At 47.8% G+C, this 19,325-nt stretch overlaps 1 protein-coding gene across 2 annotated transcripts in view; it reads left to right on the top strand.

Moving 5' to 3' along the window:
* The first annotated feature begins 1,381 nt into the window (after positions 1 to 1,381).
* gnai2a (guanine nucleotide binding protein (G protein), alpha inhibiting activity polypeptide 2a) overlaps positions 1,382 to 19,325 on the top strand; it is a 38,243-nt gene continuing 20,299 nt past the window's right edge. Inside the window, exon 1 of one of the 2 annotated variants that reach the window (XM_017450005.2) lies at positions 1,382 to 2,086. In XM_017450005.2, the coding sequence (XP_017305494.1) occupies positions 1,969 to 2,086 (118 nt within the window). In that variant the 5' untranslated portion in view covers positions 1,382 to 1,968. Of the gene's footprint in view, positions 2,087 to 6,527; positions 6,643 to 19,325 lie in introns of those variants that run through there. The other variant, XM_053673914.1, reaches the window with a different exon arrangement.

The following is a 19,325-nucleotide window of genomic DNA, read 5'->3' as shown; positions in this document are numbered from 1 at the left end:
ACTCTTGACTTAATGCAGTGTGTGTGTGTGTGTGTGTTTTCGTGTATGAGTTCATGACTGACATGGTGGCATTTATAAATGATGGAAATAATTATAAACCCTTTATATGCCTCGTACAGGTCTAGTTTGTACACTGTAAATAGGCAGAGGTTTAGTCTGATGATTAAAACAAACTATAATAATTTGTAAAAGTGCTTTTTTAAAATAAATAAATAAATAAAAAGAAACGTAATCAGAAAGCCAGTTAAATGTCTTTTATTTTTCTTTATTCCTCATATATTGAGTACATGGCTGGCGGTTATTGTACTGTAAACAATGTTGAAATAAATAAAAATAAAGAATGAAAGCGGCCTCCGACGTTTTAATTTCTATCACCATTTTTTGTTGTTGTTATGATAAACGGTATGGAAAAATGGGTGGATAGATGGACTTCACATCATTTCATAGGTAGTCGGTTTTCAAATGACGTCACTGATTCGCGGGCGTGTTTTTTTCCATTATGTGGTCACAAGGGGGCGGTAGAGAAACGCACATTTCCCATCTTGCCTCTTTGTCAGTCCTAGTTCTTTCAAGAATTAGCATTAGAGGAAGAGAACAAAATGTCAAAAACATGAAGAACAAATAGATGAATGAATAAATAAATAAATAAATAATAAAGCAGGAGGAAAAGAAATGAATATTTAAATTTGAACTATGAATAAAATATATTCATATTCCCTACCCAAACCCAGAGGTAGATCCAGATTACACTTGATAAATATGTTAATTTACGAATTATTCAAATAATCACAAACTGAAGTAGTGAGCTATGCGGTTTAAAACCTCCCACAGAACTCACTCATTTATTCATCTCAGTTCATAAACCATTTTATAGTGTGTTCAGCTTGGCTAAGGAAAACTTGTCAGGATGTTTATTTTCACTTTTAACGATAAAGTGGCAGAATCAAAAGACTGCTCAAGTGACGCTTTTCAACTTATAATGCAACTTCATATAATAATAATAATAATAATAATAATAATAATAATACATTTCAGACATATAGCTTAACTGCTTTTATATAAAGATACAAAACGTAGTCAAAAATAAGTTGGCAAATAATAATAATAATAATATAGCAATGACAGGAGAAGAAAATAATATAAAAATAAATTATATTATATTAATAACATATATAGTGTGTAAAAAGTAGAATAAAAACACTATAAAACTAAAGTAAAGCATTTAAAGAAAATGAAATTAAATGAGAAAGACTGTCGGGTTGTTGTCGGGTTTTTAAAAATGGCGCCCGTTAAGAACACTCCACCTCCCATGATGCTCCGCGGCGCGGTGGGCGGGGAGTACGTTTTAAAGGGAGAGGGGGCGGGGCCTGGGCGTGATGACTGAGGCGGTGGGGAGGCTGGGAGCTGCTCGGCTCGGGTGTGGCGGCGGTTTGATAGAACGCTTTGAAACAAATCCGAGGAACGGAGCGCGACGGTTAGCTGACGAAGCTAACTAACGGCTTTCTTTAAACGGTTTCCTATCACAGCTGAAGGCGCGCAGGAGGAAGAAAAGACGGAGCGACACTGACGCGTTATTATTTTTTCTTGTTGAATATTTCAGCTTTTCGCTGGCGAAAGTTGGTGAAAAATTCCGTCAGAACTTTTTTCCTCTGTCTCTCTCTCTCTCTCTCTCGCGTGTCGGATTTGTAATGCTGGAGTGTTTCCCACCCGCGTCATGTCCGACCTCTCAGCTCGGTTCTTCTGTTTAGTTTGGGATCCTTAAACAAACAAACCAAAGAAAAAAACCTGCTGCTTTCTTTTATCTGGCGTCGCGCGAGCTCACGCTATTATCATTGGAAAACTAGAGCTAGCTAACTTTTTTTTTGGCCGAAACAGGGAAGTGAAGTTGAATCTCGGAGAGTAGCAGGAGTGTGTGTGTGTGTGTGTGGTGTTCGGTAAAGGTGTGTGAAGTGTCGGTAAGGGACCCCGATGGGCTGCACGGTGAGTCACGAGGATAAGGCGGCGCGGGAGCACTCCCGGGATATAGACCGGTCCCTGCGCGAGGATGGAGAGAAGGCGGCCAAGGAGGTCAAACTGCTGCTGCTCGGTGAGTCATATACACACTCACACCCTCATCTCTTGTCTTCCTCCTTCAGCCCGGGGTTTCATGATGACACTCAGAACATCTCTGAGATGTTTGAGGAAATCAGCACTGGTGTTTCGATGAGTCAGGAGGAGTGCAGCTGAAGGTTCTAGTGCTTCATGAGTTACATTTCAGTACGAGCGGTTAAATCCATCCATCCATCTTCCCCACCGCTTATCTCACACCGGGCCGCACGGGGAACCTGGGGCTTAACCTGGGGCTTATCCCGGGGAACAGGGTGGTGGACACCCCTGAAGCACAGGGAGAACATGCAAACTCCGCGTGCACAGAGCGGACGCGGGGTTCGAACCCCCAACCCTCCCCCGCCCCGGTGGTGCGACGCGAACCTGATGACCACGATTACGTAATCCTTATTTACTTCGTGTCTGCTGATGCAGCAGCGCTTTAGCCCTTTCGGTCTGCCCGCTCCACTTGCGCGGAAAGCTTCGACCCCGACGTCGGTCCACACCGTCGCTCTCGTCAGTCCGCAGACCGCCCCGACGGACGGGACGGGTCCTGCGAGTCCGACGAACGCTTGTTTTTAGGAGCTGATACGAGCGTTCGGGATCGTAGAGTTATTATTATTTTTCCGTCTTAACGACGTCGTTGCCGCGCTCGTAATAAAGACTGTAAAACGGTTTAAAAAAAAAAAAAAAAACCCCAGCGCCGGTGAATAATTTATCGCACATGACGGGATAAACACTTTAGGGCGGAGTCGCGCTTCAACACGAGACATTTTCCATGTCATATACGTGACATCATAAAGCGTTTTGTGTGAACTTCCGTACGCCGCAAAGTTCCGTACAAGAGTTGCTGTTATCACTGGTGTTACGGTTGTGTGATTATGTTTTGTGATTCAGGATCGACGGGAACATATTCCGCTTCACAGCACCGACGTGTGTGTCGTGACACGTACTGACGCGGCGAAGTGTCGATTACGACAAGGAGCGTCTGCGCTCTGTTTCCCGTTCCCGTCTTTGCCCGTTTCCCCCAGGTTCCGACACAGCGGCACGGTCGGCTCCCGTGCTGCATGTTCACAGCGTGTTCTGGCCCCTGCGGCGCGTCACGCTCTTTACGCACTTTGTTCCCCATCACGCTGTTTATACAGAGCCACAGGGTCATGTGTGTTTGTGTTTGTGTGTGTTATCCTGGAGCGAGCGTGTTTCAGCAAGCATTTGGCCGTCATCCCGGGTCAGGAGGAGAGTGAAAATCTGGCAGGGTCACGCCGTGTTGTCGCGCTCCAGGCGCTCTCTCACGCTCGAGTCGGATTTCTCTTTTTGAGAGCAGCGGGAACGTTTTCTTCAAGTCCGTGTTCGGTCGCGCGCCGGAGTGTGGTGTTAAACCCCACCCCTCATTCTGTCAGTGTTGTCAGCTTCTTTGTTGTATTGTAAAACACTTCACATCTGAAGCGAGCAGGAGCAGGTTTCCCCCTCGCTGGGCGCCGTTTGTTCCCCAAACGCGGCCGGGTCAGGTTTCACGTACGTTAGCGGCAGGGTTTTACCCCGAGCGAGCGAGCGAGCGAGCTCCTGCGGGGCGGGTCCTTTTCTCGGCGGGGGCGGATAATGAAGGTGTTTGGCGTAATTACAGCGCCCGTAAGCGCTCATCAGCTGCCGCGTTTGACTCAGCGTCTGAGGAGGATGTCATCAGGCGCGCTACGTGACGCGTGTACTGCTCATCACGTGCCTTGCATAGCCGTTCCTTCTGTATTCGCTCGGCACCGCCGGGATATTTTGTGGAGTGGACGTTTACAGAGAAATGTCACTTTGACGAGTCTCTCAAACTCGTATACGCGCACGTACGATTTTGTCTGGCGTCGTACGTGTCGGTGAAATTACTCGCTGTAGTCTGAGATGTGAAAACGTCTGGATTTTGGCCTTAGGCTCGGACTTTTGGACCGGACGTCACGTAATTCGACGTTTAAACCGCGTTTCATCGGACTTCGTTTGTCGCGTCCGAGACGGTCGTTTTCCGAGCGTTTACACAAAAAAAATCCTTCGTTCGTATCTTGCGGTGATTTATTTATTTATTTGTTTGTTCCAGAGTCGAATGTTCTCATCACCACTGTGGTTTCATACACGGATTGGTCGCTTCATTTTAACGAGTTGAAAGGAAGCGACGCAAGAATGTATGACCTAAGGCTAGAGGTTCAGCTCGGAGAAAAGTAACTCCGCCCTGTAAGAGTGGGAGGAGTTAGTGTGGTCGCCGTGGTGTCTGAGCTGCGTTACTGGAAGATTTGGCGCACGCCGTGCTTTCTCAGCGTTTAGCCGCCATCTTGTCCTTTTCAGCTCTCTGTGAGCTTTGCCTTTTTTGGAGTTTGGTCACTTACGAAGACGTGTACGCGAGTACGAGGAAAATCAGCTTTACAGAAACTTGTGTAAACCTGGCAGTAATTTGAGTACGGTTTGGCCTACGAAAGCAACGTTCACACTTTCTTCTTCACCGAAAGATTGATTAACGAGGTCTGTTATAAACGAGAGAGAGAGAGGGGTGTAGCAGAGAGATGTTTATTACGAAGGAGCATCGGAGATGTTGTTACTCCCGCTACATAAACGTATTAACTCGGTCACTTCTCGCCTGCGAGGAGCCTCGTAGGGCCTGAAACAGTGGAAACCTGGCACTCGTAGCATATCCGCACGAACGCTTCCTCCCTAAAGCCTGAAATCAGAGCGAGCCTGAGGACGGGACGCGTCTCAATCCGTCGTGTGTGCGTGTGCTGGGAGAGAGCGGACAACGTGCTGCTTTTAGACTTTTTGGTGTGTGTGTGTGTGTACACAGTGAGCGTCGACCAGCGTTCACCATGTTTTACGGGAAACGGGTCCAAATTCTTCTGGAAAAGTCCGATTAGACGGTTCAGGTCATGTGATCATGTGAATATTGGCACTCGTTCAGTTAGCTGGAAGCCGAACCACTTCTAATGACTGTGCAAATCTCTCTCTCTCTGTCTCTCTCTCTGTCTCTCTCTGTCTCTCTCTCTCTCTCTCTCTCTCTCTCTCTCTCTCTCTCTCTGTGACTGAAAGGTTGATTAAGCAGCTCATTAGCGGAGATCTCCTCCAGTTTGTGGACTTTGATCAGGCTTTAATCCGACGCAGCCGGAGCGAATTCCAGCGCTGCCTATGTTTATTTTCTTTCTTCCTGCATTTCTCTAACCTCAGACTTCTGGGTTTTTTCTTCTTCTTGGGGGAAATGCCCTGACTGTAGCCCTGTAGCGGATCAGTGGGTTTACGAGCCTCGGCGTCTCTCGACGCGGTCTGCTTTTCGATGGCAGAACTGATATTGTGATCTGCCCGGCCGTTCAGACTCGTTTATTTGATTTTATTCCACGTAGAAGAGTTTAAGGAGGGTGTGTGGGTAACATGGCGGCTGATCGTGGCATTTCAGTCATTTGTTTGGATTTACTGACATCGCCTACTTGCACTGTAGCCCCGCCCACCTCACTGGTACTGCCTAGAATTATTATTATTATTAACCGTAGTCAATCTTTCCCAGAAATTGTTTTTCTCAGCAGTGGGACAGTCATCAGAATTCCCCGTGTGTGTGTGTGTGTGTGTGTGTGTGTGTGTGTGTGTGTGTGTGTGTGTGTGTGGTGTGTTGATGACTCTCTCATCATTCCTGTTAGACGCTGAGGACTCACACATTTCCTCACACGTCTTAAACCTGTCAGACACAGCTTAAAACACACACACACACACACACACACTTCACTCTGCCGAACGAACAGGTTTGATCCTGCTGTAAACATCCTCGCTGATTTCTGGCTCGTGATTGGACGCGAAGCGGGAAAAACAACACGACAAAACCTCTATCCGAAAGTAAATCTGGAACCGGTTCTGCCACGTCGGCGTCACGGGCAGCGCGACCGCGTGGTCGCGCAGGCACGGGCACCTGCCGATTTTACGTTTAAGGCAGAAAAATAAACTCCCGTGCGGCGGACAGACTTGCAGGACGGCGAGAAACCCGGTGGAAAACCGACGCTTAGCTTCGAGCTCACGTAAATAGACGATAAAAATATATCGTACGTGCGAACTGTTCACACGTGGCTTAGGATCTGTTCTTCTTCATAAATGCTCTGCCGCAGTCCTTCAGTAGTTTATAGTCAGGTTTCACGTCGCGCCGCTGTAAACGGTCATCCCCTCGGCATCCTCCCCCCGTTCCGACGCGCTGACACTGGAGACTCCTTCCGTGCGGGTCTAACCGGCGCGTTTCTCCTCCCAGAAAACCCGTCACCAGCTGTTGAGTTATTAAGAGCGCACTGTCGGAGCTTCTGACCTTCTGAACCAGTGCTGTTCTCGTCTCACGCGAGGGGTTTAAATCGTTTCGACCGGACGGGGGTCGGGGAACGTGGAGGGAACGTCCGGGGGAACGTGGAGGGAACGTCCGGGGGAACGTGGAACGTCTCCGCGTGAGCCCCGGGGCGATCCGAGGCACCGCTGATAAACACGTACGGCTGACGATCGGGGAAGTGAAGCAGGTCTGAACCTGCTGCCGAACTGGTTTTTCCCAGAAGTGTGTCTTCACTTCAGGCAAGGTCAACACACACACACACACACACACACACACGCAACCTTGACAGGATGTTTTTTTTTCGAGGTAAAGGTCGGACTCGCGTTGCGGTTTGCGTGGTGCCGCTGAACGTCGTTGAGTAACACGCGGAGCACGTAGCGTTAATCGAGACGGACCTTTGACGCTGCGAGCTCGTGACGCGTTTGTGTAGCGTGATCTGAGGGCTGAGACAGGAAGTGAATCGGTGTGAAACACACGGGCATCGTCGCATCGTCTCCTCTACTCCAGCGTTTAGATCTGACGCTTAGACATGAGCCGGTATTTTACTAATCAAAACCTTTCACAGTGCCGCGGGAACTAGAACCGATTCGTTATTTCCCGGCGAGCGCTGGAGTGGAGATGATGATGATGATGATGATGATGATATTTGCATAAAAACTGAAATATCTTTTTCGGTTTTCATTTGACTCAGTCGTACATTTATAACCAAACCGGTGTTTCTCTAAAAATAACTGACTTTACCCAGAAACGAGTTTATCTGTGATTCGTAGTACATAAGGAGGAGATTGGTTTCGATCAAAACGTGTGTGTGTGTGTGTGTGTGTGTGTGTGTGTGTGTGTGTGTGTGTGTGTGTGTGTGTGTGTGTGGTCCTGCAGTGAGATTGCTTTGACCTTGTTGTTGTTGAACTGTTGATTTGAGTGCTGCACAGAATTGAACCGGAGAGAGATGGTGTTAATCCCACAGTGCGGGCAAACTCTCACTCACTCTCTCTCTCTCTCTCTCTCTCTCTCTCTCTCTCTCTCTCTCTCTCACACACACACACACACACACACACACACACACACACACACACACACACACACGTACATATTTATACTCTGGGGTACTTTTGGTAGTGTGACTGGTGTTTGTTTCTTCTTACTGCATCGCTGAGCTTAACCACAGACAAGAAGCTCTCTCTCTCTCTCTCTCTCTCTCTCAGTATTATACACTCCTCTAACCACTGGGAACGCACCACACACACACACACACACACACACACACACACACACACATCTTCCCCATCATTAGACATAACGTCCTCCATCCCAAGCCGAGTGAGACACACAGTCAGCGTCCAAAACCCTCAAACACCTTCATTATACACTAAAGAGAGGACTTGCCTGTGTGTGTGTGTGTGTGTGTGTGTGTGTGTGTGTGTGTGTGTGTGTGTGTGTGTGTGTATTGGACATTCATCACCATAGGGAATTTGAATAGACCTTGGTGTTCTGGTCTGTGTCTCTCTCTCGCTCTCTCACAACTAATCACATGACTGTGTTGACATCACAGCACAGGTCAGAGCAGATCACCGTCCTGCATTACCTCCGCGAGGGCAAAAGGGCTTTTTCTTACTGAACACACACACACACACACACACACACACACACACACACACACACACACACACACACACTGCAGTGACTTGTGCTCGGTAAGCAAGCAGGTGAGGGTCATGAGGGAGAAGAGGTTTAATTCTCAGTCACCAAACTCATGGAAACTTCGTAGAACTTTCCAGAAGAAGCAGAAATCGGTCATGTGGTGACGTGCGTCAACAGAATGTACTCGTGGCCCAGGGGATTTCTGACCACCGAACCCTAACCCTCTTTGTCTCGCTAACACGTCTGCGTGTCGGTCTGCGTGTCGGTCTGCGTGTCGGTCTGCGTGTCGGTCTGCGTGTCGGTCTGCGTGTCGGTCTGCGTGTCGGTCTGCGTGTCGGTCTGCCTGTCGGTCTGCGTGTCGGTCTGCGTGTCGGTCTGCCTGTCGGTCTGCGTGTCGGTCTGCGTTTCCACAGGATTATAGAATTTTCTAGATTTCTAGCACCCGATGTGAACCCGGAGTCGAGGAGCGTTTTCAGAGTTGTGAGCTTGAGTTGAACACAGCGTAAATAGTGTGTGTGTGTGTGTGTGTGTGTGTGTGTGTGTGTGTGTGTGTGTGTTTGGGGGTGGAGGTGGGATTGGGGGTTAGTTTGATTTGATTGATGATTGCCAGGCCTTTGGGAGCATGTAGGGTGTAATCTAATTAACCCTTTCACACCAGACCTCACAGCCGGTTCTGTCCTGATTAGTTTAGCTAACCTTACACACACACACACACACACACACACACACACACACACACACAGACACACACACACACACAGACACGCAGCATCTGGTCACTGCTTACTGCTGACCCTGCTCTGTAATTTAGTTTTCCTCCCATCTGTCTCTTCTCTTCTCTTCTCTTCTCTCCTCTCTTCTCTTCTCTTCTCTCCTCTCTTCTCTTCTCTTCTCTCTTCTCTTCTCTTCTCTCTTCTCTTCTCTCCTCTCCTCTCTTCTCTTCTCTCCTCTCTTCTCTTCTCTCTTCTCTTCTCTCTTCTCTTCTCTCCTCTCCTCTCTTCTCTTCTCTCCTCTCTTCTCTTCTCTCTTCTCTTCTCTCCTCTCCTCTCTTCTCTTCTCTCCTCTCTTCTCTTCTCTCTTCTCTTCTCTTCTCTCTTCTCTTCTCTCTTCTCTTCTCTTCTCTCTTCTCTTCTCTTCTCTCTTCTCTTCTCTCTTCTCTTCTCTCCTCTCTTCTCTTCTCTCCTCTCTTCTCTTCTCTTCTCTCCTCTCTTCTCTTCTCTCCTCTCTTCTCTCCTCTCTTCTCTTCTCTCCTCTCTTCTCTTCTCTCCTCTCTTCTCTTCTCTCCTCTCTTCTCTCCTCTCTTCTCTTCTCTCCTCTCTTCTCTCCTCTCTTCTCTTCTCTCCTCTCTTCTCTTCTCTCCTCTCTTCTCTTCTCTCCTCTCTTCTCTCCTCTCTTCTCTCCTCTCTTCTCTTCTCTCCTCTCTTCTCTTCTCTTCTCTCCTCTCTTCTCTTCTCTCCTCTCTTCTCTTCTCTTCTCTTCTCTTCTCTCTTCTCTCCTCTCCTCTCTTCTCTTCTCTCCTCTCTTCTCTCTTCTCTCCTCTCCTCTCTTCTCTTCTCTCCTCTCTTCTCTTCTCTTCTCTTCTCTTCTCTCCTCTCCTCTCTTCTCTTCTCTCCTCTCTTCTCTTCTCTTCTCTCCTCTCTTCTCTCCTCTCTTCTCTTCCACCTTCTCTTCTCTCCTCTCTTCTCTTCTCTTCTCTCTTCTCTTCTCTTCTCTTCTCTCCTCTCTTCTCTTCTCTCTTCTCTTCTCTCTTCTCTTCTCTTCTCTTCTCTTCTCTCTTCTCTTCTCTCCTCTCTTCTCTTCTCTCTTCTCTTCTCTTCTCTTCTCTTCTCTCCTCTCTTCTCTCTTCTCTTCTCTCCTCTCTTCTCTCCTCTCTTCTCTTCTCTTCTCTCCTCTCTTCTCTCCTCTCTTCTCTTCCACCTTCTCTTCTCCTCTTCTCTCCTCTCTTCTCTTCTCTTCTCTTCTCTCCTCTCTTCTCTCCTCTCTTCTCTTCTCTCCTCTCTTCTCTCCTCTCTTCTCTTCTCTTCTCTTCTCTCTTCTCTTCTCTTCTCTTCTCTTCTCTTCTCTCCTCTCTTCTCTCCTCTCTTCTCTTCTCTTCTCTTCTCTCCTCTCTTCTCTCCTCTCTTCTCTTCTCTCCTCTCTTCTCTCCTCTCTTCTCTTCTCTTCTCTCCTCTCTTCTCTTCTCCCTTCTCTTCTCTCCTCTTCTCTTCTCTTCTCTCTCCTCTTCTCTTCTCTTCTCTCCTCTCTTCTCTTATCTTCCACCTTCTCTTCAGGTCATTTCTTTTTTTTCTTGCCCCTCTCTTCCTGCTGTTTAGTTTATAATGATGTCATTTCCTGCTCCCCACTCCCCCTCACTTCCTCTTTCAGCTGGTCTCTGAGAGACCGCCAGGCAAAGTTATCCTTTTGTGTGCATCTTTCAGGAAGCAATGCACACCCTTCCTGTGCGCTGCCATCTCTCTTACTCTTTCTCTCTCTCTCTCACACACACACACACACACACACACACACACACACACACACACACACACAGAGGGAGATGTAACCATTAATCACTTGCAGCAAAAAGCATCGTTTCTAAAATTAAATAAATGCAAGTAAACGTAACTGCATCACAAGTTAACCCCATTACCCCCACCCACACACACACACACACACACACACACACACACACACATATACACACACACACACACACACACATATACACACACATATACACACACAGGCCTAAATCACAGGAACATCATTTCCTCCACAGTCTTGCTAATTGCTTCTCTTTGTATCCCACCACACACACACACACACACACACACACACACACACACACACACACACACACACACACTTGTGATCTGATCATTGTGCAGCTTCTTCCCGGTTTCCATTTGCACATTCAGCATTTACACAAGACAATGCCAGTGTGTTTGCCTCAGCAGTGCAGCATGCAGTGTCACACACACACACACACACACACACACACACACACACACCTGTTATTGCCCACATGCCTGTATTACTATTACACCACAAATCACAGAGCTAGCAGCCTTTATTGTTTTACAGCCTGAGGGGTGTGTGTGTGTGTGTGTGTGTGTGGTTGGTGGGGGGGCTTTAGCCCTTTGCAAGGACCAAATGTCGCATAACGATAAACCTTTTCGCCGGAACATTTGTTTTCACACCACAAGTGAAGTGTGTGCGCCTTGTGTCTGGCTCCGACATGACTCCGAGTCACACTCGTGCAGCGATGAGTGAAGGAATGAAATCCTGAACATCTGTAGCGTGTTTATTAACATCTGCCTGTAAATAATTCCCACTCGATTTCTCCAGAGAGGCCCGGGACAGTCAGCGCATCGGGAACGGCGGGTTCACGCGTCATGGTGAGAACGAGGGGAAAAACTTGGTTAGTGTCGTTAGCCTGCTGCTGTTTCCCACTGCGACCCGGAGCACAAAGGAAAACTACTTCCTGTCTGTAAGCCCGGGACGTCTCCCCAACGGGTCATACTTTGTACACGACAAACACGTGAGACAGGAGGAGGTCAAAAAACACATCAGGTTTAACATTGAAACACACACACACACACACACACACACACTCATCAGCTCTGAGCTACTAGAGTTATGTTAACTCATTTAGAAAGCTGCTCTGTGTGTGTGTGTGTGTGTGTGTGTGTGTGAGATATAAAAGGAGTCAGGTGTGGTAGTGGCATAGTGTTTCAGGCATTTAGTGTATATTACACACACACACACACACACACAGAGGGTTCATAAATGTCATGAAAAGGGGAAGTGGGAGTGGCCAGGTGTGGCAGACCTTCATTTATTTCTTATGTCATCTGCGCACACACATACACACACACACACACACACACACACACACACACACAGATGCTACCTGTAACCTCTCCCCATTCACAGTGTGTGTCCTCTGCGGGCTGTGGCTTAACCGAGCTGAGAGGAACGGCTCGCCACACCGCTGCCTGAGTAAACAGAGAAACTTTCCTAAACATACACATGCACGCGCGCGCACACACACACACACACACACACACACACACACACACACACACACACGTCTTTACCCCAAACAGCCACATGAAACACACTGAGCAAAATTTGTGAAAATTATGGTTCAACTGTGATGTGACTGTGTGTGTGTAAGTGTGTTTGTGTGTCCATGTACAGACATGTTGACTTTGACTGCTTCGCTGAACTATTTTTATCAGCAGATTGGTGACGGATCATTCACCTTTGAATTGTGTGTGTGTGTGTGTGTGTGTGTGTGTGTGTGTGTGTGTGTGTGTGAGAGAGAGGGAGAGAGCGAGCTAATCATTAGCTGTTCTGTGTAGAAGAGCTCAGGCTGCTCTCTACTGGCTTGAGTGTGAGATGTGCACACACAGGAGGACACACTCTTACTCCTCCTGGGAACGGAAGAGTCTGTGTGTGTGTGTGTGTGTGTGTGTGTGTGTGTGCGCGCACGTGCGCTTGAGTCTTGTCTGAATGCCGTATTTATAACTGCACCTGTGGATCAATGGGTCATTTCCTTTCTGCCCAGACTGGCATGCTCTGTGTGTGTGTGTGTGTGTGTGTGTGTGTGTGTTTGCTGGAAGAACAATAAACAATAGAGAGAAGGAGCTCAAACGGTTTTAAGATTGTTCAGTCCATATGGGCTTTATTTACACACATCCTGCTACACACACACACACACACACACACACACGGCTGGTATATCTTCATTCTTCAGTATCTGCAGGCATCGTGGGCTGATGCACGTACACACAATACTTTACTCAAAGTGAGTGTGTGTGTGTGTAGCATGGTTTAGTTTGATTCTAGTTGACTGTAATGTTGGGCATTTATTCTGAGTAGCTTTAGCATGCAATACTGTCTCTCTCTCACACACACACACACACACACACACACGCATGCATGAAGGATTGATGAATGGACCGACACATGAACACACAGACCTGAACAGAGAGACAGATGAATAGATAATTGGATGGACAGTTGGAGAGATAAAATGGATAGAATATATAGAGAGCTGAATGTGTACAAAAACAGATTGATGCAGACAGACAGGTGGAGAAGGTGGTAGACAGACAGACGGGTGCATGAGGAGGTAGACAGACAGACGGGTGGAGAAGGTGGTAGACAGACGGGTGGAGAAGGTGGTAGACAGACAGGCGGGTGGATGAGGAGGTAGACAAGCAGACGGGTGCATGAGGAGACAGACAGACAGGTGCATGAGCAGACAGACAGACAGACAGGTGCATGAGGAGGTAGACAGACAGACAGGTGGATGAGGCGACAGACAGACAGACAGGTGCATGAGGAGGTAGACAGACAGACAGGTGCATGAGGAGGTAGACAGACAGACAGACAGGTGCATGAGGAGGTAGACAGACAGACAGACAGGTGGCTGAGGAGGTAGACAGACAGACAGACAGACAGACAGGTGGCTGAGGAGGTAGACAGACAGACAGACAGACAGGTGGCTGAGGAGGTAGACAGACAGACAGGTGGCTGAGGAGGTAGACAGACAGACAGACAGACAGACAGGTGGCTGAGGAGGTAGACAGACAGGTGGATGAGGAGTTTTTTTTTACCTGCAGACAGACAGGTGGACTGTGTGATAGACAGATGGGCAGATGGCTGTACAGACAGACAGATAAGTATACTGTAGACCAGTCTGTCTGTCTGTGTGGATGCAGGACACAGCAATGTCCAGATGGAGTGATTGATGTGCAGCTCACAGATTCTGAGATGTGTGTTAACTCTACTACAACCAAAATGTGTGTTACACAGACGCTAAAACTGCAAACTTACAGGGTCAACACACACACACACACACACACACACACACACGCATGTATATACGGGCACAGCATTCGGGCATTCTTTTGTCGCCGATTCAACCCGGGTTAAGGGAATCACCATGGCAACGCGAGTACAGATTCAGTAGTGTGGTTAAACAGGATCTAGGGGCTAAAGAAAGCTGTGCCACTCAGACGGCAGAATGGGAGAAGCCCCGTACCGCCCCTCAGACCTCAGACACGCCCCCTTGAAAGTTCTCACTCTCAGCTTTTGTTCCGTTATGTTCCGTTATGTTCTGCTAAGAGAACGGATCGCTCCAAATTCTGTTCATCACTCCGAGTCCAGATCACATGGGACGTGATGTCATCATCCTCACCGAGGTTCATGACTGTTCAGCCGAACTCTTATGGAATTTAGATCTCAGTGGAAGTGGTTCGGGAAGTCGTGTGTGAGTGTGTGTGTGTGTGTGTGTGTGTGTGTGTGTGTGTGTGTGTGTGTGAGAGTGCACAGGGCCTGTGAAACAGGAGCGGGTCATGTTTAGCAGCGCAGAGAAATTCCCGAGAGAGAGAAAGGCTGAGATGTTCTCACATCCCTCTCCTCTCCTCCACACTCAGGAGCACAGCGCACTTCCTGGTGCTTCCTTCTGAAACGCAGAGGGTTTTTATTTTTAGATCTGTGCGTTTCTGCACGTTTCAGCACACACCATTTTACTAGTCATGTGACGGGAAACCACACCACGCCATTTACAAACCAGACCAAAATCTGACAAGATCACGAAGCTCAGGGTCGAAGCGTCCAATCAGTGACTCCGGTTACGAGGCTGAGAGCGACCGCTGACTATTTTTTTTTTTTTTAAATCAGCGATTGATGGTGCGGTCTTACTTCCTGTCTCTCTCATCTTTTTTTAACCAAAAAAAAGTTTGCTACTTGTCTCTTGTTCAGACTGCGTGTGTGTGTTTTGGTTTGTGTGTGCTACACCACCTCCGTCTCGCGCCGGTTCAACACGTCCACTGAAAGGGAGGACAGAGAGATGGACAGAGAGATGGACAGATGGATAGACAAACCTTTTTTTTTTCTCTCTCTCTCTCTTAAGGAAGGCCAACGAGAATTGCCGATGGATTGACAGAATAAAAGAAATATATTTTTAAGAATGAATGACTGGTTGGAATTCCAGACGGACGGGTAGGTGGATGGACACCCAACCAGACGGACAGATAAAAGAACCGATGGAGGGAAGACGACTTGAAATTCCGGACGGATAGACGGACGATGCTCTTTTGAATTTCAATAAGCCTTCGACAGACACACGCACACGTGCGCTCGCACACGTACCGCCTCTAATTCTTCTTATCTTGGGTCCCGTAACCATGGTTACTGGATATCTGTCTGGCAGAAGCACGCCGCTCCGGAGCTCCGGCCCTGTGCAGTTAATTGCAGAAATTTTCAATTAGTCCCTGTGCGATTTTAATTAATGAACGAGTCTCTCCTCTCTCGCCTGAGCCCGGGTGTTATTAATAAACCCCTGTTCGACTCTTCCCTGAGGAACCGCACCAGACGTTTTCAGCACCGATGCCTCACCAGCTTCGTTACGCATTTCTAGCACGCGCACAAGTCGTTGTTAAATATAGAGTTTGTTCATGCTGCGGGTTTAACAGTGTACGCTGCTGCACTGAACTGTGATTGGCTGTTGGTCACTGTGTGTGTGTGTGTGTGTGTGTGTGTATCAAGTAAAACCAATTTAATAAATCTTTAACGTAATAATGAACGACGTGCGTCTCTTCTTCGTCGTCATGTCGAGCTTCGAACAATTCAAAAGGAGTAGAAGACGACAGGAGTGTATATGGGAAAATAATCCACGCCGCGGTGGTGTGACGCGGCCCGGCGCGGAGCACCGGAGCAGCGGAGCAGCAGCGACGCGAGCGGCGACAGCCCCGTCCCTCTTTGAAACTCATGACCCTGCGTTTAGGAACCCGTGACCTCCGTAGTCAAGTGAGCACTGCGCTCGAAGTTATTTAAAGACCTCGCTCGTCTTTGAGGCGTCACAGCGTGGATTAAACGCGTCCAGTTGAACGATCAAACACGGTGCATGGCCAAAAGTTTGTGGACACCCGATCCGATCACCACAGCCCAGACGCGCTTGTTAAACGTCCCGTTCTGAAACCGCGGGCGCTGACGCAGAGTCGGTCTTCCCCGCGGACTCATAGCGCGCTCCACTCTTCCGGGAAGGGTTCCCTCGCTAGGTTTCGGAGTGCGGCTGTCGGGATTTGCGATCGTCGATTCATCGTGGAGATTTTTGGACGTCGAGGAGGCCCGGGGTGCAGTCAGAGTTCCGTTTCATCCCGGAGGTGTTCAGTGGGGTTGAGGTCAGGGCCCTGTGCAGGACGCGCAAGTTCTTCCACCTCCGTCCAACCTCGACGGACAGCGTCTTCATGGAGCTGGCTGTGTGCGCGGGGGCGTCGTCGTGCCGGGACGGGTCAGTACCGCTCCGTTCTAAACGTTTACGGTAACGGGCTGGGGAAGAACCAGATCAGGTGTCCACATACTTTTAGATATATACTATAGTAATAAATCAAAAAGTAAAGACACCTCCAATCGCCCCCCCCCCCTCCCCCCGCGTCCAACTTTTTCAGTTCAGCTACCTCACGTAGCGGATGTTTTATGCAGCGTTATCGTAACTGTGTAAACCGTAATAAATGTCTGACCCTTTTATCACAAACAGAAAGCTGAATATCAGCATGTCGAGTCGAGGACAAGTCGAGTCAGCTACTTCAGTGTGAGATTCTATCAGCGGTGTGTGTGTGTGTAAGAAGACGCTTTGCTTGCTGGCACGCCAAACAGGAAGGGCAGAGCTGCGGTGGGTTTTTCCCTGACTTCCTGTGAAATGGAGTAGCTCTCTCACACACACAGGGAGAGAGAGAGTGTACGGAGAGTGTAGAGAGGCGGATCACTATTTCCCTTCGTATTCCCTTGTAATTTATCACCCTGTAGAAGATTTACAACTTCCAGTTCCTCAGAGCCACACAAACCCCGATACACAAACCCCGATACACCAAGCGCACTCGGTAACACGTCATCAACCGCCGCGTCTCTCCCACCGCAGTCCAGCGTTCAGTGCGCTAACGCACACCCGGTTCAGCTCCAAGGCCACCGGGTTCAGTCAGCGTGGAAATCTGTCCCGAAGCGCACGCTAGGCTAGTGCCGTGCCGATTTAATCTCCCGATCTTCACGTCCCAGTTTTCACACTCGCCATGAACTGATTTTATCCTTCCGGGATTGTTTGCCCCCCAAAATAAATAAATAAATAAACAAAATATAGGAAAGTGTAAATTCCCAGTGGTTTAATGAGAAGAGTACAGAAGCATGTATTATTATTATTATTATTATTATTATTATATGAGTCGTGTGGTTCAGGAACTGTAAATGATGCTTCTCTGAGATTTCGTGGATGATTTCACTTTTTAAATGGCATTTATTTGTTTGTTTGTTTGTTTGCACAACGACTAGACGCTGTAGATTTTTTTTTTCTTTCCTCTATTGAGTTTAAAATATTTATTTCTTATTATTTTCATATCAAAAACCCAAGGTCTTTTTTTATTTTGATCTATTTATTTATTTATTTATTTATTTATTTCATATGACACTCGACCGGCTCTTGGGGGATTTCGGTCAATTTTGGAGTGAAACGTTCTTTACGTTGAGAAGAAGCTGTGTGTGTGTGTGTGTGTGTGTGTGTGTGTGTGTGTGTGTGTGTGTGTGTGTGTGTGTGTGTGGGGTGATTGTGAAGTGTGTAGCTGGAGCCATTCACAGAAAAAAAAAGTTTGTTGTTTTTGATCACATGCTCAAATTGCTTTTACTCGCCTTGCACCTATTTATTTACCCCCCCCCCCCCCCCCCCCCCCCTCTAGTTTGTGCTGCTGTGATTTCTTCCCCACCAAATCACTCACACACACACACACCACGGCTGGTTTGCCAAGAGCACCGTTACCATGGTGTTTATCACTGGCGTCATTACCGAGACCGTGCTTGGAAAGCAAACAGGTCGATTTAGGACGAGAGAAAAAAACCCAACTACGAGCGAAGCAGATGAGAACAAAGCTAGGATCGACAAGGTGCTAAAGTGTGAGGAAGCACAGGAAGCTTGTGCGCGCACACACACACACACACACACACACACTCGGAGGCGAGAGCGTGAGCTGGGAGGGTGTGTTGTTGAGGTGTCGCCTCCGCTGTAGGTGCTACGCACAGCATCTGTTCCCATCTGGGGTGTGTGTGTGATGTGAGACTTACTGGAAGGGAGGACTAGACTGTAAATAAAGCTGACATGTCTCCACACACACACACACACACACACACACAGAGCAGAGAAGGATGCTGACAAACAAAAAAAAATGTTGTATTTAATGTATTTTTGCTGTGTGCTTTGTAGACACATTTTATTTGCCAGCAGTGAATCGTATCACTCAACTGTTTGATTTTCCAGCAGTCATCTGTCCTTTTCAGGAACACACACACACACACACACTCTCTCTCTCACTCACTCACTTATCAGGCCACTCATACTTGCTCTTCCTTATATAAATATTGCTGTAATATTTGAAAGCACATCAGTATCGATGCTGTAAAAAAAAAAAAAAAAAAAAAGAAGTGACTCACGGCTCCAGTAAATTTCGGTCCTGTTCGAGCGGTTAATGAAATTGAAAAGGATTTAGCGCCGCCCTAGTGACCTTATTATGTAGTATAGAGTCATTAAAGTGTTTAAGCGAGTGAGTTCCTGACTGTTCAAGTGTCAGAAATACAGCGATGGGGGAAAAATGTGAAGAAATGTTTAGCACGTGCACGTGGAGATCACGGACATCGGAACGCGCAGCGAACCGTTCGGTTGTTGTTAAATACCGTCCCTCCGGGGAATCAACGTAAAGTCATGCGAACGTCACGATGTTCAGAGGAGATCGGGGTTTTATTAGAATGACTTTCCGCAGATTCGGGCCAGGGCCGTCATCGATTCATGTGCGCGGAACGCGAGTACGGCTAAATGGTCTCGTTTCACCAGCAGACATCACTGCTATAACTATTTCGTGCGATTGCAAATTTCGCCAATTCGAGTAAAAAAAAGAACCAAAAAAAACCCCCACTGCAACACAAAAGATTCACTTCCTGCAGTGAGTCGATTCAGAGTCGAATCGCTTTCTCGATAGAGTTCACTGGGACGCTTTCGGACCCGGGGGCGAGGAGGAGAGCACACGGGGTTCTGCTCGAACACACCGAGTACGTGAAAGCAGCGTGACGTGATTGTGACGTATCCACGGTAACAGTGTAGTGATTTAAGGTGGAAGTGATGGATTTCTCTCCATCCTGCTGTCCTTTATATCTTCCCTACAGTGCAGGGTCAACACTTTATTGTCTTGTTCTACTTCTCATTTTGTTCCCCCTCATCCCTCTGTCTCTCTTTCTCTCTCTCGCTCACCCTCTTTTA

Source organism: Ictalurus punctatus, chromosome 21 (assembly GCF_001660625.3).
Source record: "Ictalurus punctatus breed USDA103 chromosome 21, Coco_2.0, whole genome shotgun sequence".
Classification (NCBI taxonomy): domain Eukaryota; kingdom Metazoa; phylum Chordata; class Actinopteri; order Siluriformes; family Ictaluridae; genus Ictalurus; species Ictalurus punctatus.
The sequence above is the reverse complement of the archived record's forward strand: the minus strand, read 5'-3'. Positions and strand labels throughout refer to the sequence as shown.